The sequence below is a fragment of the Mauremys mutica genome, chromosome 3, assembly GCF_020497125.1.
Source record: "Mauremys mutica isolate MM-2020 ecotype Southern chromosome 3, ASM2049712v1, whole genome shotgun sequence".
Taxonomy (NCBI): domain Eukaryota; kingdom Metazoa; phylum Chordata; order Testudines; family Geoemydidae; genus Mauremys; species Mauremys mutica.
The window spans coordinates 24,042,039-24,058,525 of NC_059074.1; the positions used below are offsets into that span (position 1 = coordinate 24,042,039).

At 42.6% G+C, this 16,487-nt stretch overlaps 1 protein-coding gene across 2 annotated transcripts in view; it reads left to right on the forward strand.

The window, feature by feature from the left end:
• WDR35 (WD repeat domain 35) overlaps window positions 1-16,487 on the forward strand; it is an 84,476-nt gene that overhangs the window by 31,813 nt on the left and 36,176 nt on the right. For both annotated transcript variants that reach the window (XM_045011263.1, XM_045011264.1), the window contains 4 exons: window positions 24-209; window positions 4,222-4,282; window positions 7,184-7,328; window positions 13,925-13,994. In XM_045011263.1, the coding sequence (XP_044867198.1) occupies window positions 24-209; window positions 4,222-4,282; window positions 7,184-7,328; window positions 13,925-13,994 (462 nt within the window). The remainder of the gene's footprint in view (window positions 1-23; window positions 210-4,221; window positions 4,283-7,183; window positions 7,329-13,924; window positions 13,995-16,487) is intronic.

Consider the following 16,487-nt stretch of genomic DNA (forward strand, 5'->3'; position numbering starts at 1 on the left):
AACAATGTTGTTCTTCTTGTCAGTGGGGTTACTGCTCCAACACAGTGGTTTATGCATATACCCGACCGGATCGTCCTGAATACTGTGTGGTTTTTTGGGATACAAAAAACAATGAAAAGTATGTGAAATATGTTAAGAGTCTGATTTCCATAACCACTTGTGGAGACTTCTGCATTTTGGCAACTAAAGCTGATGAAAACCAACCTCAGGTAAAATATTTTTTTTCATATCTCGTTTGAAACAATCGTGAATTTTAAATGGATGTTGTCAGGCACAAATGTGGCCAACCTTAAAATTGCAGTCAGGTGGTAGGAAAATGTACCTCAGTTTCTGAATCTGCACCATTCTATCAACTTCAATTAAATATAGCCACTATTTGGATGGGACACACTTTTTAACAAGACAAAAATTGCAGCAGGAGTTAACTAACAAACCCTATCCTCATTGTTCTTACAATGTGTAAGAAGAGGAGCAATGTTAACTGTTGCTGCTTTAGAAACCTTGAAAACAATTTTGAAAGAAATACAGGATCAGTATTTAGAAAAAAATCAAGACTTTAAAGATTGTTTTGATCAATGGAAAGCAGAAAATGAAATAACTATTATAAACCCAGACCTGAAAAAAGAGTTCTGTGTAAGTTCGAAAACTTGTCTCTCACCAAAAGAAGTTGGTCCAATAAAATGTTACCTCACTAACATTCTAGACATATCTGACTGCAATCCTTTCATCATCATCATCATCATCATCATCATCATCATCAAAAAGTCATTGATATATTGAGTCACTCTTAAACTGATAATCTACATGTTAGACATCTTTTGTTTTAAAATAAATGAAAACCCATTAATTTAGGCCCCTATTCAGGAAGGTATGAAAGCACCTGTACAGTTCCATTGAAGTCAAAGGGGCTACTCAGTTGCCTAAAGTTATGCATGGATTTAAGTACATGCTGAATTGGGAGCACTTAATGGGAGATTTTCTATTGTGTTCAATGGGCTTTGGATCAGACCTTTATAGGAGACATACTAAAATATGCAAGATATGTCCCTATCAATTACAAAAACAATAAAAGATTTTGAGATAATATGATTAAAATAATAGGTGGGAAAAGATGGAATAAAATGTACATTTCCAAATGTAGTGTCCAACTTCAAGTCCAAAGACTGGTCTACACTGGAAAATTAAAGAATATAAAGAGTGAAAGTGAGTGTGAGGTGGGGCTGCAGGGGCCATTTCTTCTTTTAAGTTTTTAAAACAGAATTATAAAAATAAATCATGCTTGTATTGTTTCTTCTTTCTTTCATGGTATGATCTTTCATATCTATATAAAAGGTCTGTATGTGTTGCTAAAGGGTTAGTACCATGAACTGTTTACATCTCACATTCCACTTTCTTTGTAGCACCTAGATACTATGATGATAGATGCTGTAAAAATGTCTAGGATAGATGTACATTTAACTACCAGATTTACATCATTTAATGATTACTGCATTCATTTCTGAATTAATTCAGTTATTTTCTATATCATTTGTATGTTGCTTACAAAGGAGGAGCATGAAATGGAGTCAATTGGTGCAACGGTAAAAGAATCATTTTAGTGCTAATTCAACTGATTGTACAGTAATAGTGTGCTGTGGTGTGTGCTGGAAATATGGTCCTATGATACATGGCCAGAAACATCCAACTAAATTGAAGTGCAATTAACTGAGAGATTTTCCTGGACTGCACCTTTTAAAATCTGCAACTCTACTGGTTTGGGTGAAGACATTTGATCTTCTTTCTTGGAAATAAATAAGCAAAACCCTTTTATTTTTAATTGTTCAGGATTACAAATGTCTCATCTTTCAGTTTCTTCTCCACTTCTCTTATTACCGGTAGGTCTGTATCTTCAATGCTGCCTTTACTACTAAGGGCTGGTCAACATTCAGTGACAGAAGTGGGCAAGCTTAACTTTCTGCTACTGGATCGTTAGAATTGCTCTGTGAAGCAATATATCATATGTATATACTAAGATTTTCTTTCTCTGTAGATATAGTTAACTAGAATCATGACCTCAAGAGGAGAGTTTTGTGACAGATACTGTAGTGGGAGCTGATGAGACAAAAGGGCTAGTTCCAGCAACATTGCCTAGAGGGTATCACAAGGGAAGATGAGGAGGGATCCTCAGCTGGACTTGAAGAGGATACAGTGCTGTGGCTTGACAACCTCTTCTAACTCTCAGACATTCTACTTTGCTCAGACCTAGTGTAATGCAACCTCTTCAATTCCAGCAGCGCATTTCTCTCCTTGCCTCCCACTCCATTGTGCATTTGGAAACTCTTGTCCCATCAGCCTTCTTCTGATTTCATGACATAGAATCTTAGAAGTGCAGCAACAAGGATATGGTAGAGAAACTGAGAGTGGGTTAAAATGTAGGGATAATTTGCACCCCCCCCCACCCAAAAAAAGGCGGGAGGGTTAAAATTACAATTACAAATAACAGGTGTGGAGTCTCAATTTTTGATAGTGAAGTCAAGGAATATCATTGTATTTAATCAGAAATCTAAAATTCTGGCTTAAAATTACAAAGAACAATTATGAGAAAACTAGAGAAAAATAAATCGTTAAGTTTTAGCAACTGCTCTCTACTTACCGAGAGAATGAGGAGAGTGGATCACCTACTGAAAAACTGAAAAGATCTCTTCTTTTTTGATGCTCAGATATTTTATCTTTTTCTGAGCAACAGGCTTTTCGTACACCACATGCATTTTAAGTGCTATATATTTGCCTTCTTATGTGCAAGCTATGTGTGCAGCAGTTTAAAGGGGCAGGTGATACAGTTTTTTCCATAGCCTCTGCAGTTACATGACTCAGTCAGCAAAATGAAAGAACTGTGGAGAGCTAATTCTTTTCCATATCTTGGAGAGCAAGTATACCAGCTCCTTGATGATTTCGGGTATAGAAATCCTGCTTTTGAACCTGGAGCTCCTGCAGCACATGTTGCTGTCAGTTTCCATTTGTCTCATTTAATAGGCCCTCACTTTCCTATTCAATCATTGATGTAAATGTTTTCATTCCAGGATTTGAAAAATAAGCATACCAATGGCAAATAGGTAGCATTCTCTAGAGAATGGGGTCCAAGCTGCCATTTCGTTTACGAGTCACATCTTCCTGAGTCTCTTGGCAGACTGATCCAGATCATCTGTTAATGTTCATAGCTTTTCCAAGCAGCAGTAGCAGCAGAGTAAAAGCGGCAAGATTCTAGTCAGTTTTTCTGTAGCTGCTCAGAATCCTGTGGTATAGGGAAGGCAGGTGGGTAAGGCCAAAGCAAGAACTCTGCCTTCTAGCAGCTACAGATGTGTCAGATTGCAAATGTATCATATACCTGTTATCCTGATGCTGATACCCTCAGTGCTTCCATCCTTTGTATGTCTACACTGCAAAGGAAGACCTGTGGCTGGCCTGTGCTAGCTGACCGCAGCTGTCAGGGCTCAGGTTGGGGGGCTGCTTCATTTCAGTGTAGACTTTCAGGCTCGGACTGCAGTCCGAGCTCTGGGACCCTGCCACCTCGCAGCATCCTAGAGCCCAGGCTCCAGTCCATACCCGGAAGTCTACACTGCAATGAAACAGCCCCACAGCCTGAGTCCCACGAGCCTGGGGTGTCTAGTTGCAGTGTAAACATAGCTTGAGAAATGTCTGAAAGGGCAGGACCCTTGTAAGGAATCCCAGCACAGTACACCTTTTAAGACACTGGGGATATGTCTATACTACCCGCCGAATCGGTGGGCAGCGATCAATCCGGTGGGGGTCGATTTATCATGTCTAGTCTAGACACGATAAATTGATCCCTGAGCACTCTCCCATCAACTCCTGGGAGACTGGCCTTGTCACCAGCATATTACCCCTTGCTGGTGGGGCCTTTTGTTCTTTCATGCCGTCTTTTGACTAGTAGATGCAATCCTTTGATAGTATGTGGTTAGTCATTTTTTCAAGCCCCGTTTCATAGTTTGAGACTCATATAGAGGTAGGAGGTAAGAGTAGTATTATTCTCATTTTTGCACTGCATTTGTGTTTATGATGCCTTTAGTACTTCAGCTCTCCATGCTGCTGAACAGGATTGTGATCCTGTGAGATGTACAGGTTATGAGCAGCATTTCACAAAAGGATGACCTTGTACAGAATGTTAACTTTCCGACCTAAGCAAACATAGTAGCACTGATTTTTGCTCTTATTTCCATACAGTACGTGCTGGTTCTCTGCAATTCTATTGGTACGCCCCTTGATCCAAAGTATATCGACATTGGTAAGCAAATACTAACAATGTTGTTCTGTTGCTTTTTCCACTTCTTATACCAAATATCTTATTATGGTCATTTAAACTACTGTGAAAAACTGTTAAATAGGACAACAATATTTTGTTTCTACAAATCCTTCACTTTTCTGTGTCATATCGACTATGATTCTATTATATCAGCCACTATGCCTTCCTCTTAGATTTAAATATAATGGGAGAGTAAACAATAGAAATTCAAGGTCACTGTGGAGTAAACTGTGATATGTATTAGGAACTGAGTATTAAACCACTATTTTTTATTAATAAAGTAGTTGTAAATACTTTAGTTCTATAAACACACTTCTGTTGCTCATAAAAAAAGTCTGAACCTACCCTGACTTCTCTGATTAATGCAACCTATTAACAATGGGAGCTTTTTTTAACTGGTACCATTTCTCTGTTTTTCAGTAGATATTTTTAATGACTTAAACTTTTTCCATTACAGCTACAGTAATGCTTCTATTATTAACAAATGCACATTTCTAAAGAGTGAATCCTTTCTCAGATCTGTTAAACTAGTTTGACTCACACTTTCACTAAAACATGTTGCTGCTTCCCAAATAACCTTTACTTTTAAAAACAACTTCTCTCGTTACTTTAATGTCAACTACATCTGCAGGGTCATCTAAGGATAATATATGTGCCTCTTTGTAACATTAAGTATTTAAAAACAATTAAACATTAGAAAGGCAGGTTCATCTGATAGACATGAACTTTTTCTGCTGGTTAGTTGGTTGAGTTGCATTAAACAAATATTTCAAATGGTTGGCAAATGCTACTAATCCTGCAGTCTTTACTCAGGCAAAACTCCCAGTAAAGGCAGTGAGGCGTTTTGCCTTAGTAAGGACTGTCAATTGCACTCTTAACAATCAGAGGGAAGCTTTGGGACAGATAAAAGAGAAAAATAAACTGACAAACTTCACAGTTTTTCAGTTAATAAGGCCCTGTTGTCCAATTCAGCATTCAATAGTTGTTATTGAAATGTGGCAGTAACATTCTAAATCCCTATTTTCAGTTGTTCATATCTTGAGGAACTTTCATCTTTCAGGAGATGTTTTCACATGCTTGCTCTCCGCCCCAGAATGATTATTCAAAAAAAGTTTGAGCAAAAATATTCTGTAATTTTTGAATATGAGAGTACAAAATATATTACTGTATTAAATATATATAGTAACTCTTTAGCAGCTCTACAGCCACAATGGCTGGAAGTTGAAATTTGGCAGTAGTAAAGAAAAGGCAAAGTGTCTTATATATTCAAGAGAACATTGGTTGTAATTTCACCATGTTATGAAGTTTTAAAAATAGCTTACTGAGCATGTGCATCACTTTACTTTTTATAAGCTCATGAAGTGCAGAGTTAAAGAAGGATTTGCTCTTCAAGCGCACATAGCTAATCTTGCTAGGTAGTGAAAGCATATTGAAACAGATTGCCCTAAAACTGGGAGGGGTTAATGAGTATGAGTTGCTCATAAGTAACGCTGTGTTTTAGTCACGGGTATTTTTAGTAAAAGTCATGGACAGGTCAGGAGCGGTAAACAAAAATTCATGGCCTGTAACCTGTCCATGACTTTTACTATATACCCCTAACTAAAAAACTTGGGTGGGGGGTGGGGGCATGGTGGGCTGTGGGGGAGGTGGTCCAGGACTCCCACTGGTGCTGTGGGGGTGGGCAGCAGCATTTTTTTTATATATAATTTGGGGTATACATTTAGTTTGAACCTCTGTTATGATATTTTTAAATAGTCTCCATGCAGTTTGCAAGCATTTCACCCCTGTGGCTGTTCCTTTTAATTTCCATTTAAAAGATCTGTCGGTTGTAAAATTTAAAAGAAGGCAAAATGCATGTTTTCCTCAGGCCAAATCATTAAGTCCACATTAATGAAGGAGGATTTCAGGATTTGGCCCTTTCATAATTAATTAAGACAAGTCTGTCATATATACAGCACTTTCAAGTAATGTATTTTGCTCAAAATTCTAATTGTTTTCACCTAGTTGCAGTCAAGGAATCCTGCATAGTGCTTTATCTTCTTTGGGTCATGCTATTTGCCACTTCAAATGTTTTCTTGACTTATATATATATTTGGAAATGTATTAAGCTGTATTAAAGTCACTTTAATTCTGAAGAAGAGTGTCCATGGAGGGGTTTAATGTGGTTCAATGAACTGAATGGATGAACTATCAAGCTACAGATCAGTAAGGAGATATATAAAAAAATAGACAGGGTTGAAATAGTTAATCCTAAATCAAGACCAGGATATTGATTTTATTGCATACACATCATTAGAGCTTTGCTTGATGTCCCTAGAATCTCCTTACTGATCTGTAGCTTGATAGTTCATCCATTCAGTTCATTGAACCACATTAAACCCCTCCATAGACACTCTTCTTCAGAATTAAAGTGACTTTAATACAGCTTAATACATTTCCAAAGTGAATTAAAGTAAACTAAACTGAATTAAGGATACACAATAAGTGTGTCCACACAGGGGTTTAATGAGGTTTATCTAATCCACTTTAAAAGTTCATTTGGATTAGCTTTCCTGAGTGCAATACTTTATGTGTTTAAACTGTGTGTGCACAGGTATTAAGAAGTAGTAGGGGGAGATTCAAGCTAACTTGATTGATTTAAGCTAACTTGATTGAGCTCACATGATTGAAAAATACCCTTCTTTTGCCTGTATATATACAGCTACAGTGAAGTAACTCAGTAATGAATGAAATATACCGGTATTCTGTAGTTATTTTTTCCATAGGACTAGAGAGATGCAATTCTGTCCACTTGAGCAAAATGTCACTTGTTTCCATTTGATGAATTTGGTCCATGTTTTAATTTGCCATTCTAATTTTATTACTGTTCGGATTGTATTACAGGACCATTATTTGTTACAATGACCAAAACCCATGTGATAGCAGCTTCAAAAGAAGCATTTTATATCTGGCAATACCGTGTTGCCAAGAAGCTCACAGCAATGGAAATTAATCAGGTAGCACGGACTAGAAAAGAAGGCAGAGAGAGGTTTGTCTCAGTTTTTATATATAATATATATATATTTTTTGCTTTAGCACAATATGATTGTTCAGAGAGCGTTCCTGGAAATATCCACTCCTTTCCTCTCATCATTTTTATTACTTCAGTTTGCTGACTCATAAGCCTAAGTAAATGAATAAGAATAATTTTTAATGCATAGTCGTTATTGAGAACTGCTTTTGGTTAGAGCATTTTCACAGTCTCCTCCTGCCTCTGTGACCTCCTGTTCAATGTCTCCTTTGGTGACTCCTTCATCCTCTCCCACTCTTGGAGCTCAGTCTTTGGCTTCTTTTCTTCTTTACACACACTATCCCTAGGCTTATCCACTCCTGTGATTGTGTCCATGGTGATGACATCCACAGCTACCTCTCTACCCCTGACCCAGAGGCAATGTATGAGGGAAGGTCATGTGACATCCTCCCCCCCCCCCCCCGATTTTCTGCTAACAGCTAAATGTTCTGAGGGGACCCATCCAGAGGGGCCACTGCAGACTCTGCCCCACAGAGCAGTGAGGTTGGGCAAGGCCTTGTGATTCCCAGCAGCGAGGAGGCAGCAGCTCCCCCTGGCAGCAGCACTTACCATGGGTCTGTGCAACACAGGGAAGGAGGAAGCAGTGAGGCAACTGGATGTGGGCTGAGCCTCTCCCCTGTCTCCCAGACCCACTACATGGGGCTGCTTCTCCTTCCCTGCTGCTGGAGTCCCAGCATTTCCTGCTGCCTGCTTTGCAGACCTCCGCGGGGCAAACACCTCAGGCCTGTTTCCAGGGCAGAGGTCACTCTCCCACTCCTATAGCAGGGGTTCTGTCTGGGGAAAACTGCTCCACTCACACTGTAGCAGGGCTTGCCCTACCTTCCATTACCAACAGCCTGGCGCCCCCTGCCCAAGAGGCTTGGCATTGCTGCCCTCTTCCCCCCCCCCCCCGAATGTTTCTCTGTGCCCCTCCGGGGGGCACAGCCCACAGTTTGAAAACCTCTGTTCTAGATCCAGAGGTGACGCATGAGGCGGTTACATGCCACCCCCGAACCTTTAAATTGTGTCCCCCCCCCATCAACACTTACTTGTCACCTCTTCCCTGACCTGTCTCACTGTAAATAAACTCACATCTCAGACTGTATCTTTCACCTTTACTCCTGTATGGCCTGCCGTCATCTCAAACTCAACATGTCAAAAGCTACACTCCTCATCTTTCTTCCAAAATGTTTCCTTCCTGCTTCTGTCTCCATCATTGGCAATAGCTTCACTATTCTTCCTGTCTCTCAGACTCCCAACCTTGGTGTGATTTTTTTTTTCTTCACTGCACTCCATCCTCCTTCCACAAAGATACTATCATTGTCTCCACAGCATCCTCCAAATCCACCAACTCCTCTATTCCCACATTTCCATGTTAATCTTTGGTACTATATGTATAACAATAATAATAACTCTGATTTAAATTGACTTAAAGGGACTTAGGGTATGTCTACACTACAAAATTAGGTCGAATTTATAGAAGTCGATTTTTTAGAAATCGATTTTATACAGTCGATTGTGTGTGTCCCCACTTAAGACCATTAAGACCATTAACTCGGCGGAGTGCATCCACAGTACTGAGGCTAGTGTCGACTTCCGGAGCATTGCACTGTGGGTAGCTATCCCACAGTTCCCGCAGTGTCCACCACCCATTAGAATTCTGGGTTGAGCTTCCAATGCCTGATGGGACAAAAACATTGTCGCGGGTGGTTCTGGGCTAATGTCATCAGCCTCCCCCTCCCGCCCATGAAAGCAATGGCAGTAAATCATTTCTTGCCTTTTTTCCTGGGTTACCCGTGCAGACGACATACCATGGCAAGCATGGAGCCCGCTCAGCTCACTGTCACCGTATGTCTCCTGGGTGCTGCCAGACATGGTACTGCATTGCTACACAACAGCAGCTCATTGCCTTTTGGCAGTAGACGATGCATTACGACTGGTAGCCATCGTCGTTGTCTCCTGGGTGCTCTTTTAGCTGACCGTGGTGAGGTCAGTCGGGGGCGCCTGGGCAGATATGTGTGCTCCTGGCTGGCCTCGGTGAGGTCGGCTGGGGGCGCCTGGACATAAATGGGAGTCGACAAAGGCCAACAGTCGTACTGCACCATCTTCTGGCAAGCAGCCAGGAGACGATGGTGGCTAGCAGTCATATTGCACCATCTTCTGGAGAGCAGCCAGGAGATGATAATGGCTAGCAGTCGTACTGCACTGTCTGCTGCCAGCCTAAGTTGTATAAGAGAGATGGAGTGGATTAAAACAATAAAGAGACCAGATTTGTTTTGTATTCATTTGTATTCATTTGCTCCCCCCTCCCTCTGTGAATAGTGGAGGGAGGGATAGCTCAGTGGTTTGAGCATTGGCCTGCTAAACCCAGGGCTGTGAGTTCAATCCTTGAGGGGGCCATTCTGTGTGACAACCCTGTAAGCCATGTCGTCAGTCGCCCCTCGCAACAGCAGACAATCTTTTTGCGCCTTTTTTCTGCGCAGACACCATAGCATGGCAAGCATGGAGCCCGCTCAGATCACCGCCGCAATTCTGAGCACTGTAAACACCACGTGTATTATCCTGCAATATATGCAGAACTAGAACCTGCAAAAGCAGAACCAGGCGAGGAGGCAACGGCAGCGCGGTGACGAGAGTGTTGAGGACATGGACACAGACTTCTCTTAAAGAACGGGCCCCGGCAATGTGGACATCTTGGTGGTAATGGGGCAGGTTCATCCTGTGGAATGCCAATTCTGGGCCCAGGAAACAAGCACAGACTGGTGGGACCACATAGTGTTGCATGTCTGGGACGATTCCCAGTGGCTGCGAAACTTTCGCATGAGTAAAGGCACCTTCATGGAACTTTGTGACTTGCTTTCCCCTGCCCTGAAGCACAAGAATACCAAGATGAGAGCAGCCCTCACGGTTGAGAAGCGAGCGGCGATAGCCCTCTGGAAGCTTGCAACGCCAGACAGCTACCGGTCAGTTGGGCATCAGTTTGGAGTGGGCAAATCTACTGTGGGGGCTGCTGTGATCCAAGTAGCCAACGCAATCAAAGAGCTGATGATATCAAGGGTAGTGACTCTGGGAAATGTGCAGGTCATAGTGAATGGCTTTGCTGCAATGGGATTCCCTAACTGTGGTGGGGCGATAGACACAAGAAGGCGGTGCCTTATCTTGGCACCGGAGCACCAAGCCAGTGAGTACATAAACTGCAAGGGGTACTTTTCAATGGTGCTGCAAGCACTGGTGGATCACACGGGATTTTTCACCAGCATCAACGTGGGATGGCCAGGAAAGGTACATGACGCTCACATCTTCAGGAACTCTGGTCTGTTTCAAAAGCTGCAGCAAGGGACTTTCTTCCCTGACGAGGAAATAACCGTTTGGGATGTTAAAATGCCTACAGTTATCCTTGGGGACCCAGCCTATCCCTTAATGCCATGTCTCATGAAGCCGTACACAGGCAGCCTGGACAGTAGTCAGGAGCCGTTCAACTATAGGCTGAGCAAGTGCAGAATGGTGGTAGAATGTGCATTTGGACGTTTAAAAGCGCACTGGCGCAGTTTACTGACTCGGATAGACCTCAGCTAAACCAATATTCCCATTGTTATTACCGCTTGCTGTGTGCTCCACAATATCTGTGACAGTAAGGGGGAGATGTTTATGGCAGGGTGGGAGGTTGAGGCAAATCTCCTGGCCGCTGATTACGTGCAGCCAGACCCCAGGGTGGTTAGCAGAGTACAGGAGAGCACAGTGCACATCAGAGAAGGTTTGAAAACCAGTTTCATGACTGGCCAGGCTACGGTGTGAAAGTTCTGTTTGTTTCTCCTTGATGGAAACCCCCCACCCCGCCTTGGTTCACTCTACTTCCCTGTAAGCTAACCACCCTCCCCACCCCCCCTTCGATCACCGCTTGCAGAGGCAAGAAAGTCATTGTTGCTTCACATTCATGCATTCTTTATTAATTCATCACACAAATAGGGGATAACTGCCAAGGAAGCAGGGTGGGGAGGGAAAGGGGAAGGAGGGAAGCACCGGGTGGGGTGCGGGAGGAGGGAAGGACAAGGCCACACTGCACTTTAAAACTTATTGAATGCCAGCCTTCTGTTGCTTGGGCAGTCCTCTGGGGTGGAGTGGTTGGGTGCCCAGAGGCCCCCCCACCGCGTTCTTGGGCGTCTGGGGGAGGAGGCTATGGAACTTGGGGAGGAGGGCAGTTGGTTACAAAGGAGCTGTAGTGGCGGTCTGTGCTCAAGCTGCCTTTCCTGAACCTCAGCCATGCACCGGAGCATATCAGTTTGTTCCTCCAGTAGCCTCAGCATTGCCTGTTGCCTTCTGTCACCAAGCTGATGCCACCTATCCTCTTCAGCCCGCCACTTATTATCTTCAGCCTGCCACCTGTCCTCACTTTCATATTGTGCTTTCCTGGACTCTGAGATTGTCTGCCTCCACGCATTCTGCTGGGCTCTTTTAGTGCGGGGGGACTGCATGAGCTCAGAGAACATTTCATTGCGAGTGTGTTTTTTTCGCCTTCTAATCTTCACTAGCCTCTGGGAAGGAGAAGATAGTGTGAGCGTTGAAAGATTTGCAGCTGGTGGAGGAAAAAAAAGGGAGAGTGGTAGTTAAAAAGACACATTTTAGAGAACAATGGGTAGACTCTTTCATGGTAAACCTTGCTGTTAACATTACATAGCACATGTGCTTTCGGTACAAGGTCACATTTTGCCACTTATTGAGGGTATGCCGGTTTGGTGTGAAAGATCTTTCACGCAGGGCCGGGCAACAGAATTTGGCTTGCAGGCAGCCATGGTAAGACACAGCCTTTTGGCTTCTTTAACCTTCATAACGTGGGAATGGTTTCAAGCAGCAGCGCCCTCATTTCCCATACCAAGCAGCCATTGGGTTGGCCATTTAAAAGGAGGAGGGGCTGCAGTTTTCAGGTTATCGTGCAGCACAAACCCAACTACCCTTCCCCACACACACAATTCTCTGGGATGAGCGCTTCACCCCTCCCCCTACCATGTGGCTAACAGCGGGGAACATTTCTGTTCAGCCACGGGCAAACAGCCCAGCAGGAACAGGCTCCTCTGAATTTCCCCTTAATAAAATCATCCTATTTCAACCAGGTGACCAGGAATGATATCACTCTCCTGAGGATAACACAGAGAGATAAAGAATGGATGCTGTTTGAATGCCAGCAAACACCGGGACCATACGCTGCCATGCTTTATGCAGTGATTCCAGACTACGTGCTGCTGGCCTGGCGTGGTAAAGTGTCCTACCATGGAGGACAGAATAAAGCTGCCCTCCCCAGAAACCTTTTGCAAAGGCTTTGGGAGTACATCCAGGAGAGCTTTATTGAGATGTCCCTGGAGGATTTCTGCGCCATCCCCAGACACATTAACAGACTTTTCCAGTAGCTGTACTGGCCGCGAATGCCAGGGCAAATTAATCATTAAACACACTTGCTTTAAAACCATGTATAATATGTACAAAGGTACACTCACCAGAGGTCCCTTCTCCGCCTGGCGGGTCTGGGAGGCAGCCTTGGCTGAGTTCAGGGGGTACTGACTTCAGGTCCAGGGTGAGGAACAGTTCCTGGCTGTAGGGGAAAATGGTTTCTCCGCTTCCTTGCTGTGAGTTGTCTTCAACGTCCTCCTCATCTTCCTCGTTCCCAAAACCCGCATCCCCATTGCGTGCTGCTCCATTGACGGAGTCAAAGCACAGGGGTGGGGTAGTGGTGGCTGCACCACCTAGAATGGCATGCAGCTCGTCATAGAAGCAACATGTCTGGGGGCTCTGACCCGGAGTGGCCGTTTGCCTCTCTGGTTTTTTGGTAGGCTTGCCTCAGCTCCTTAAGTTTCATGTGGCACTGCTGCGGGTCCCTGTTATAACCTCTGTCCTTCATGCCCTTTAAGATTTTTTCAAATGTTTGGGCATTTCATCTTTTGGAATGGATTCGTCTCCCCATACAGCGATCAGATCCCATACCTCCCGTTCAGTCCATGCTGGAGCTCTTTTATGATTCTGGGACCCCATCATGGTCACCTCTGCTGATGAGATCTGCACTCACCTGCAGATCGCCACGCTGGCCAAACAGGAAATGAGATTCAAAAGTTTGCGGGCCTTTTCCGGTCTACCTGGCCAGTGCATCTGAGTTGAGAGTGCTGTCCTGAGCGGTCACAATGGAGCACTCTGGGATAGCTCCTGGAGGCCAATACCATTGAATTGCGAACACACTACCCCAAATTTGACCTAGCAAGGTTGATTTCAGCGATAATCCCCTCGTCGGGGGAAGAGTTTTGAAATCGATTTTAACAGGCCTTTAAGTCAAAAATAACGGCTTCGTCGTGTGGACGGATGCAGGGTTAAATCGATCTAACGCTGCTAAATTTGACCTAAACTCGTAGTGTAGACCAGGGCTAAAAGATATTACCTCATCCACCTTGCCTCTTTTAAAAAGCACTGCCAGAGCTTAAAAACTGGCTTACTTTTCATCTTTCCGCAAATTGATGAACTTTTTTCAAGATTGCAGATACTTGTTTTTCACCCAACTGATCTCTTCTCCTTTGAAACCCTACTCTTTTGTATAGGATTTATCACATTGATGATATCCCTTCTGGAGCTGCAGATGGAGGGCTTGATTATAGCAAGGCCATTCAAGTAAGTGACCCTTTTAACCAGTATATTATACTGTCATTGCTTACTTAATAATTGTGAGCATTACTCTGTTCAGATTAATACTTTTTAAAATGTATGTGGCCATTTTGTTTATACTTCCTTGTATTCCCACTTCCTGCACATGCGTTATTCCTCTCTTTCTACTGCTTATTATCATCATATGTTTATACAGTACTATGCATTCTACAGAACATAGAAAAAGCATGGTGCCTGCCCTAGAGAGTCAGAAAGATCGAAAACAAACACGATGCCCATGAGACATCAATAATTCAAAAATTTGCCAGCTGCTCTTTTAACTGTGCTATCAAGATCTACAAGTGCTTACGCTGAATAATCTTGATATTTTTGTATAGTGTTTGTGTTCTTCCTCGTCCCTGTTCTCCCTCTTTCACCTTTTATTACCCTTACGTGTTTCATCATGTCTAAAACTACAGTTGTAGGCTGTTCAAATCAGGGACTGTGTCATCTTATTCAGTAAATTTGGGAGCTGTTATTAGTACTATTACTACTACATTTCACATAGTTTAGGGTCATAATAAGCATCACTGTTTACGAGTGATGCTTGATAGTTTCTTCCCAGATAAGCGGAACCCTGTATCTGCTTGGTAACCCCCTCTGAGCTGCTTTCTTGTAGATTTACAGTAGGCAAGATGCACTTTCCTACTATTGATCCCTAACTGCCAGAACAGTTCACCTGTGGCTTCTTAGACTGCAGGGGAAAGCAGTTATAAAGGAAGACAGGTAAAGTTACTTAGTAGACCAAATACAGAATACAGATGAAATTTTGAATTGACATGAAGAAGTAAAATAGCTGAGATTTGTCTCTTATTAAAGCAAAGCAACACACATTTTAAAATATTTTAAATTGAAGGCAGCTGTGTTTTAAATAAAAGAGAAATATTATTTATTGACTTACAAATAAAACACCGAAATGCTGCTTTTTTTCTGATAGGGCAAAATCACAGGAATTTGTAAAACGGGGAGAGTGTTCTCTTTATAGAGATGTCATGTACAGTTCAGAAACTAATGAGAATTTCAAGTAGACTGGAGAATCTGAATTTTGGAAATAGTTTTATTTATTAAATGAATATGGTACAGTGAGAGCCTCTTTGCCATAGCGCATTGAATGGAAAGCTCTGCTTCCAGAGGAGTAAGTAGTGAAGCTCAATACTACTATCCTGAATGAACAGTAAATGAGACACTTGGAAATACAAATAAAGGCACCTTCAGTGCTCCATAAATAATATTACAAGACCGTGTAATGTGAAATAACCAAATACTAACTACTGAAGTAATGCAATACATTTTATGTTATTAAAACTAAGTATGTTTTCTGTACCTCAGTGTAGCATGAAAATAGAGCAGTCTAATTGTTAAGCTAGAACAACAGCTCATACTAGTTTCATAAGTCAGCATTCTGTGACCAAAACAAAGGATAAAAGGACCAACTCACTGCCTCCTATGGGGGAAAACTCTTAAGGGGAAGGTGTAAAAAAAAATTTAAGAGAAAACAAACCTTGTAGAACTTCCTGGAATTATGATTTTGGTGGGAGGGACTTGGGGCCATGGAGTGAATCTCAGGTCTCCTCTGTGGTGATGGCTTATCCCCTGCCTCCCCTCTTACCCGACATATATTTAAACATAGGCTATAACCTACACAGCGTTGATGAACATAAGAAGTGTGTCCAGTTTAGACATATCAAAACACAGGGGAAGGGAGTCTCACTGCCATTGGCTTGGTCTTCCTTCAGTTGCTCAGTAGCAATGGAGGGAACCCAGGGAGTGTGTCACAGTTCAGTGCAAATGCACCTGTATGTCCCCTCAGTGGCCCAGTAAGGGCACCCGCTCTCATCTTCCATCTCCCCAGCCATTGCCTTTCTGGGTGGAAACACACATCTCTCTCCCTTATGACTGGGATATTTCCAGGCTGCACAGTTCCCTGCTGTCATTGTGTATTTCTCAGCACAGATGGGTTGCCCAAGGACACCTGCTTGCTTTCTCTTCAGAGGTGGTTAACAAGTGTAATTAGTACAGATATAAGCTATCACACAGCACTTCCTCTGCAAGCCTACTTGACTCTTAAGGTAAAAAGCATTACAGCAAAAACATATTAAAAACAATAAAGAACCGACATGCATGCTAATTAGCTTACCAGAATTAACCTCAACCCTAACATTGTTCTGTCAGGATGCAGTCCTTCCATCCCCCACCCAGCGTGATTTCTTAGTGGTCAAAAGTTTATCACATCTTCAATTCAGAACAAGCAAGCTCATAACATGTTTAGTTCACTCTTTATACAGTTCAAGGATCTTTGGTCAAGAGTTTCCTTCCAGAGATTGCATTAATCTTGTCTTCCTGCTAAAGAAGTTCCATACAGTCTCACAATAGCACATATATGTTTGCAGTTTTAATACAGTGAACTTCAAAGATGTTAAACTTAATTTAATAAAGTTCATTCAGGATGTTGCAGGAAAT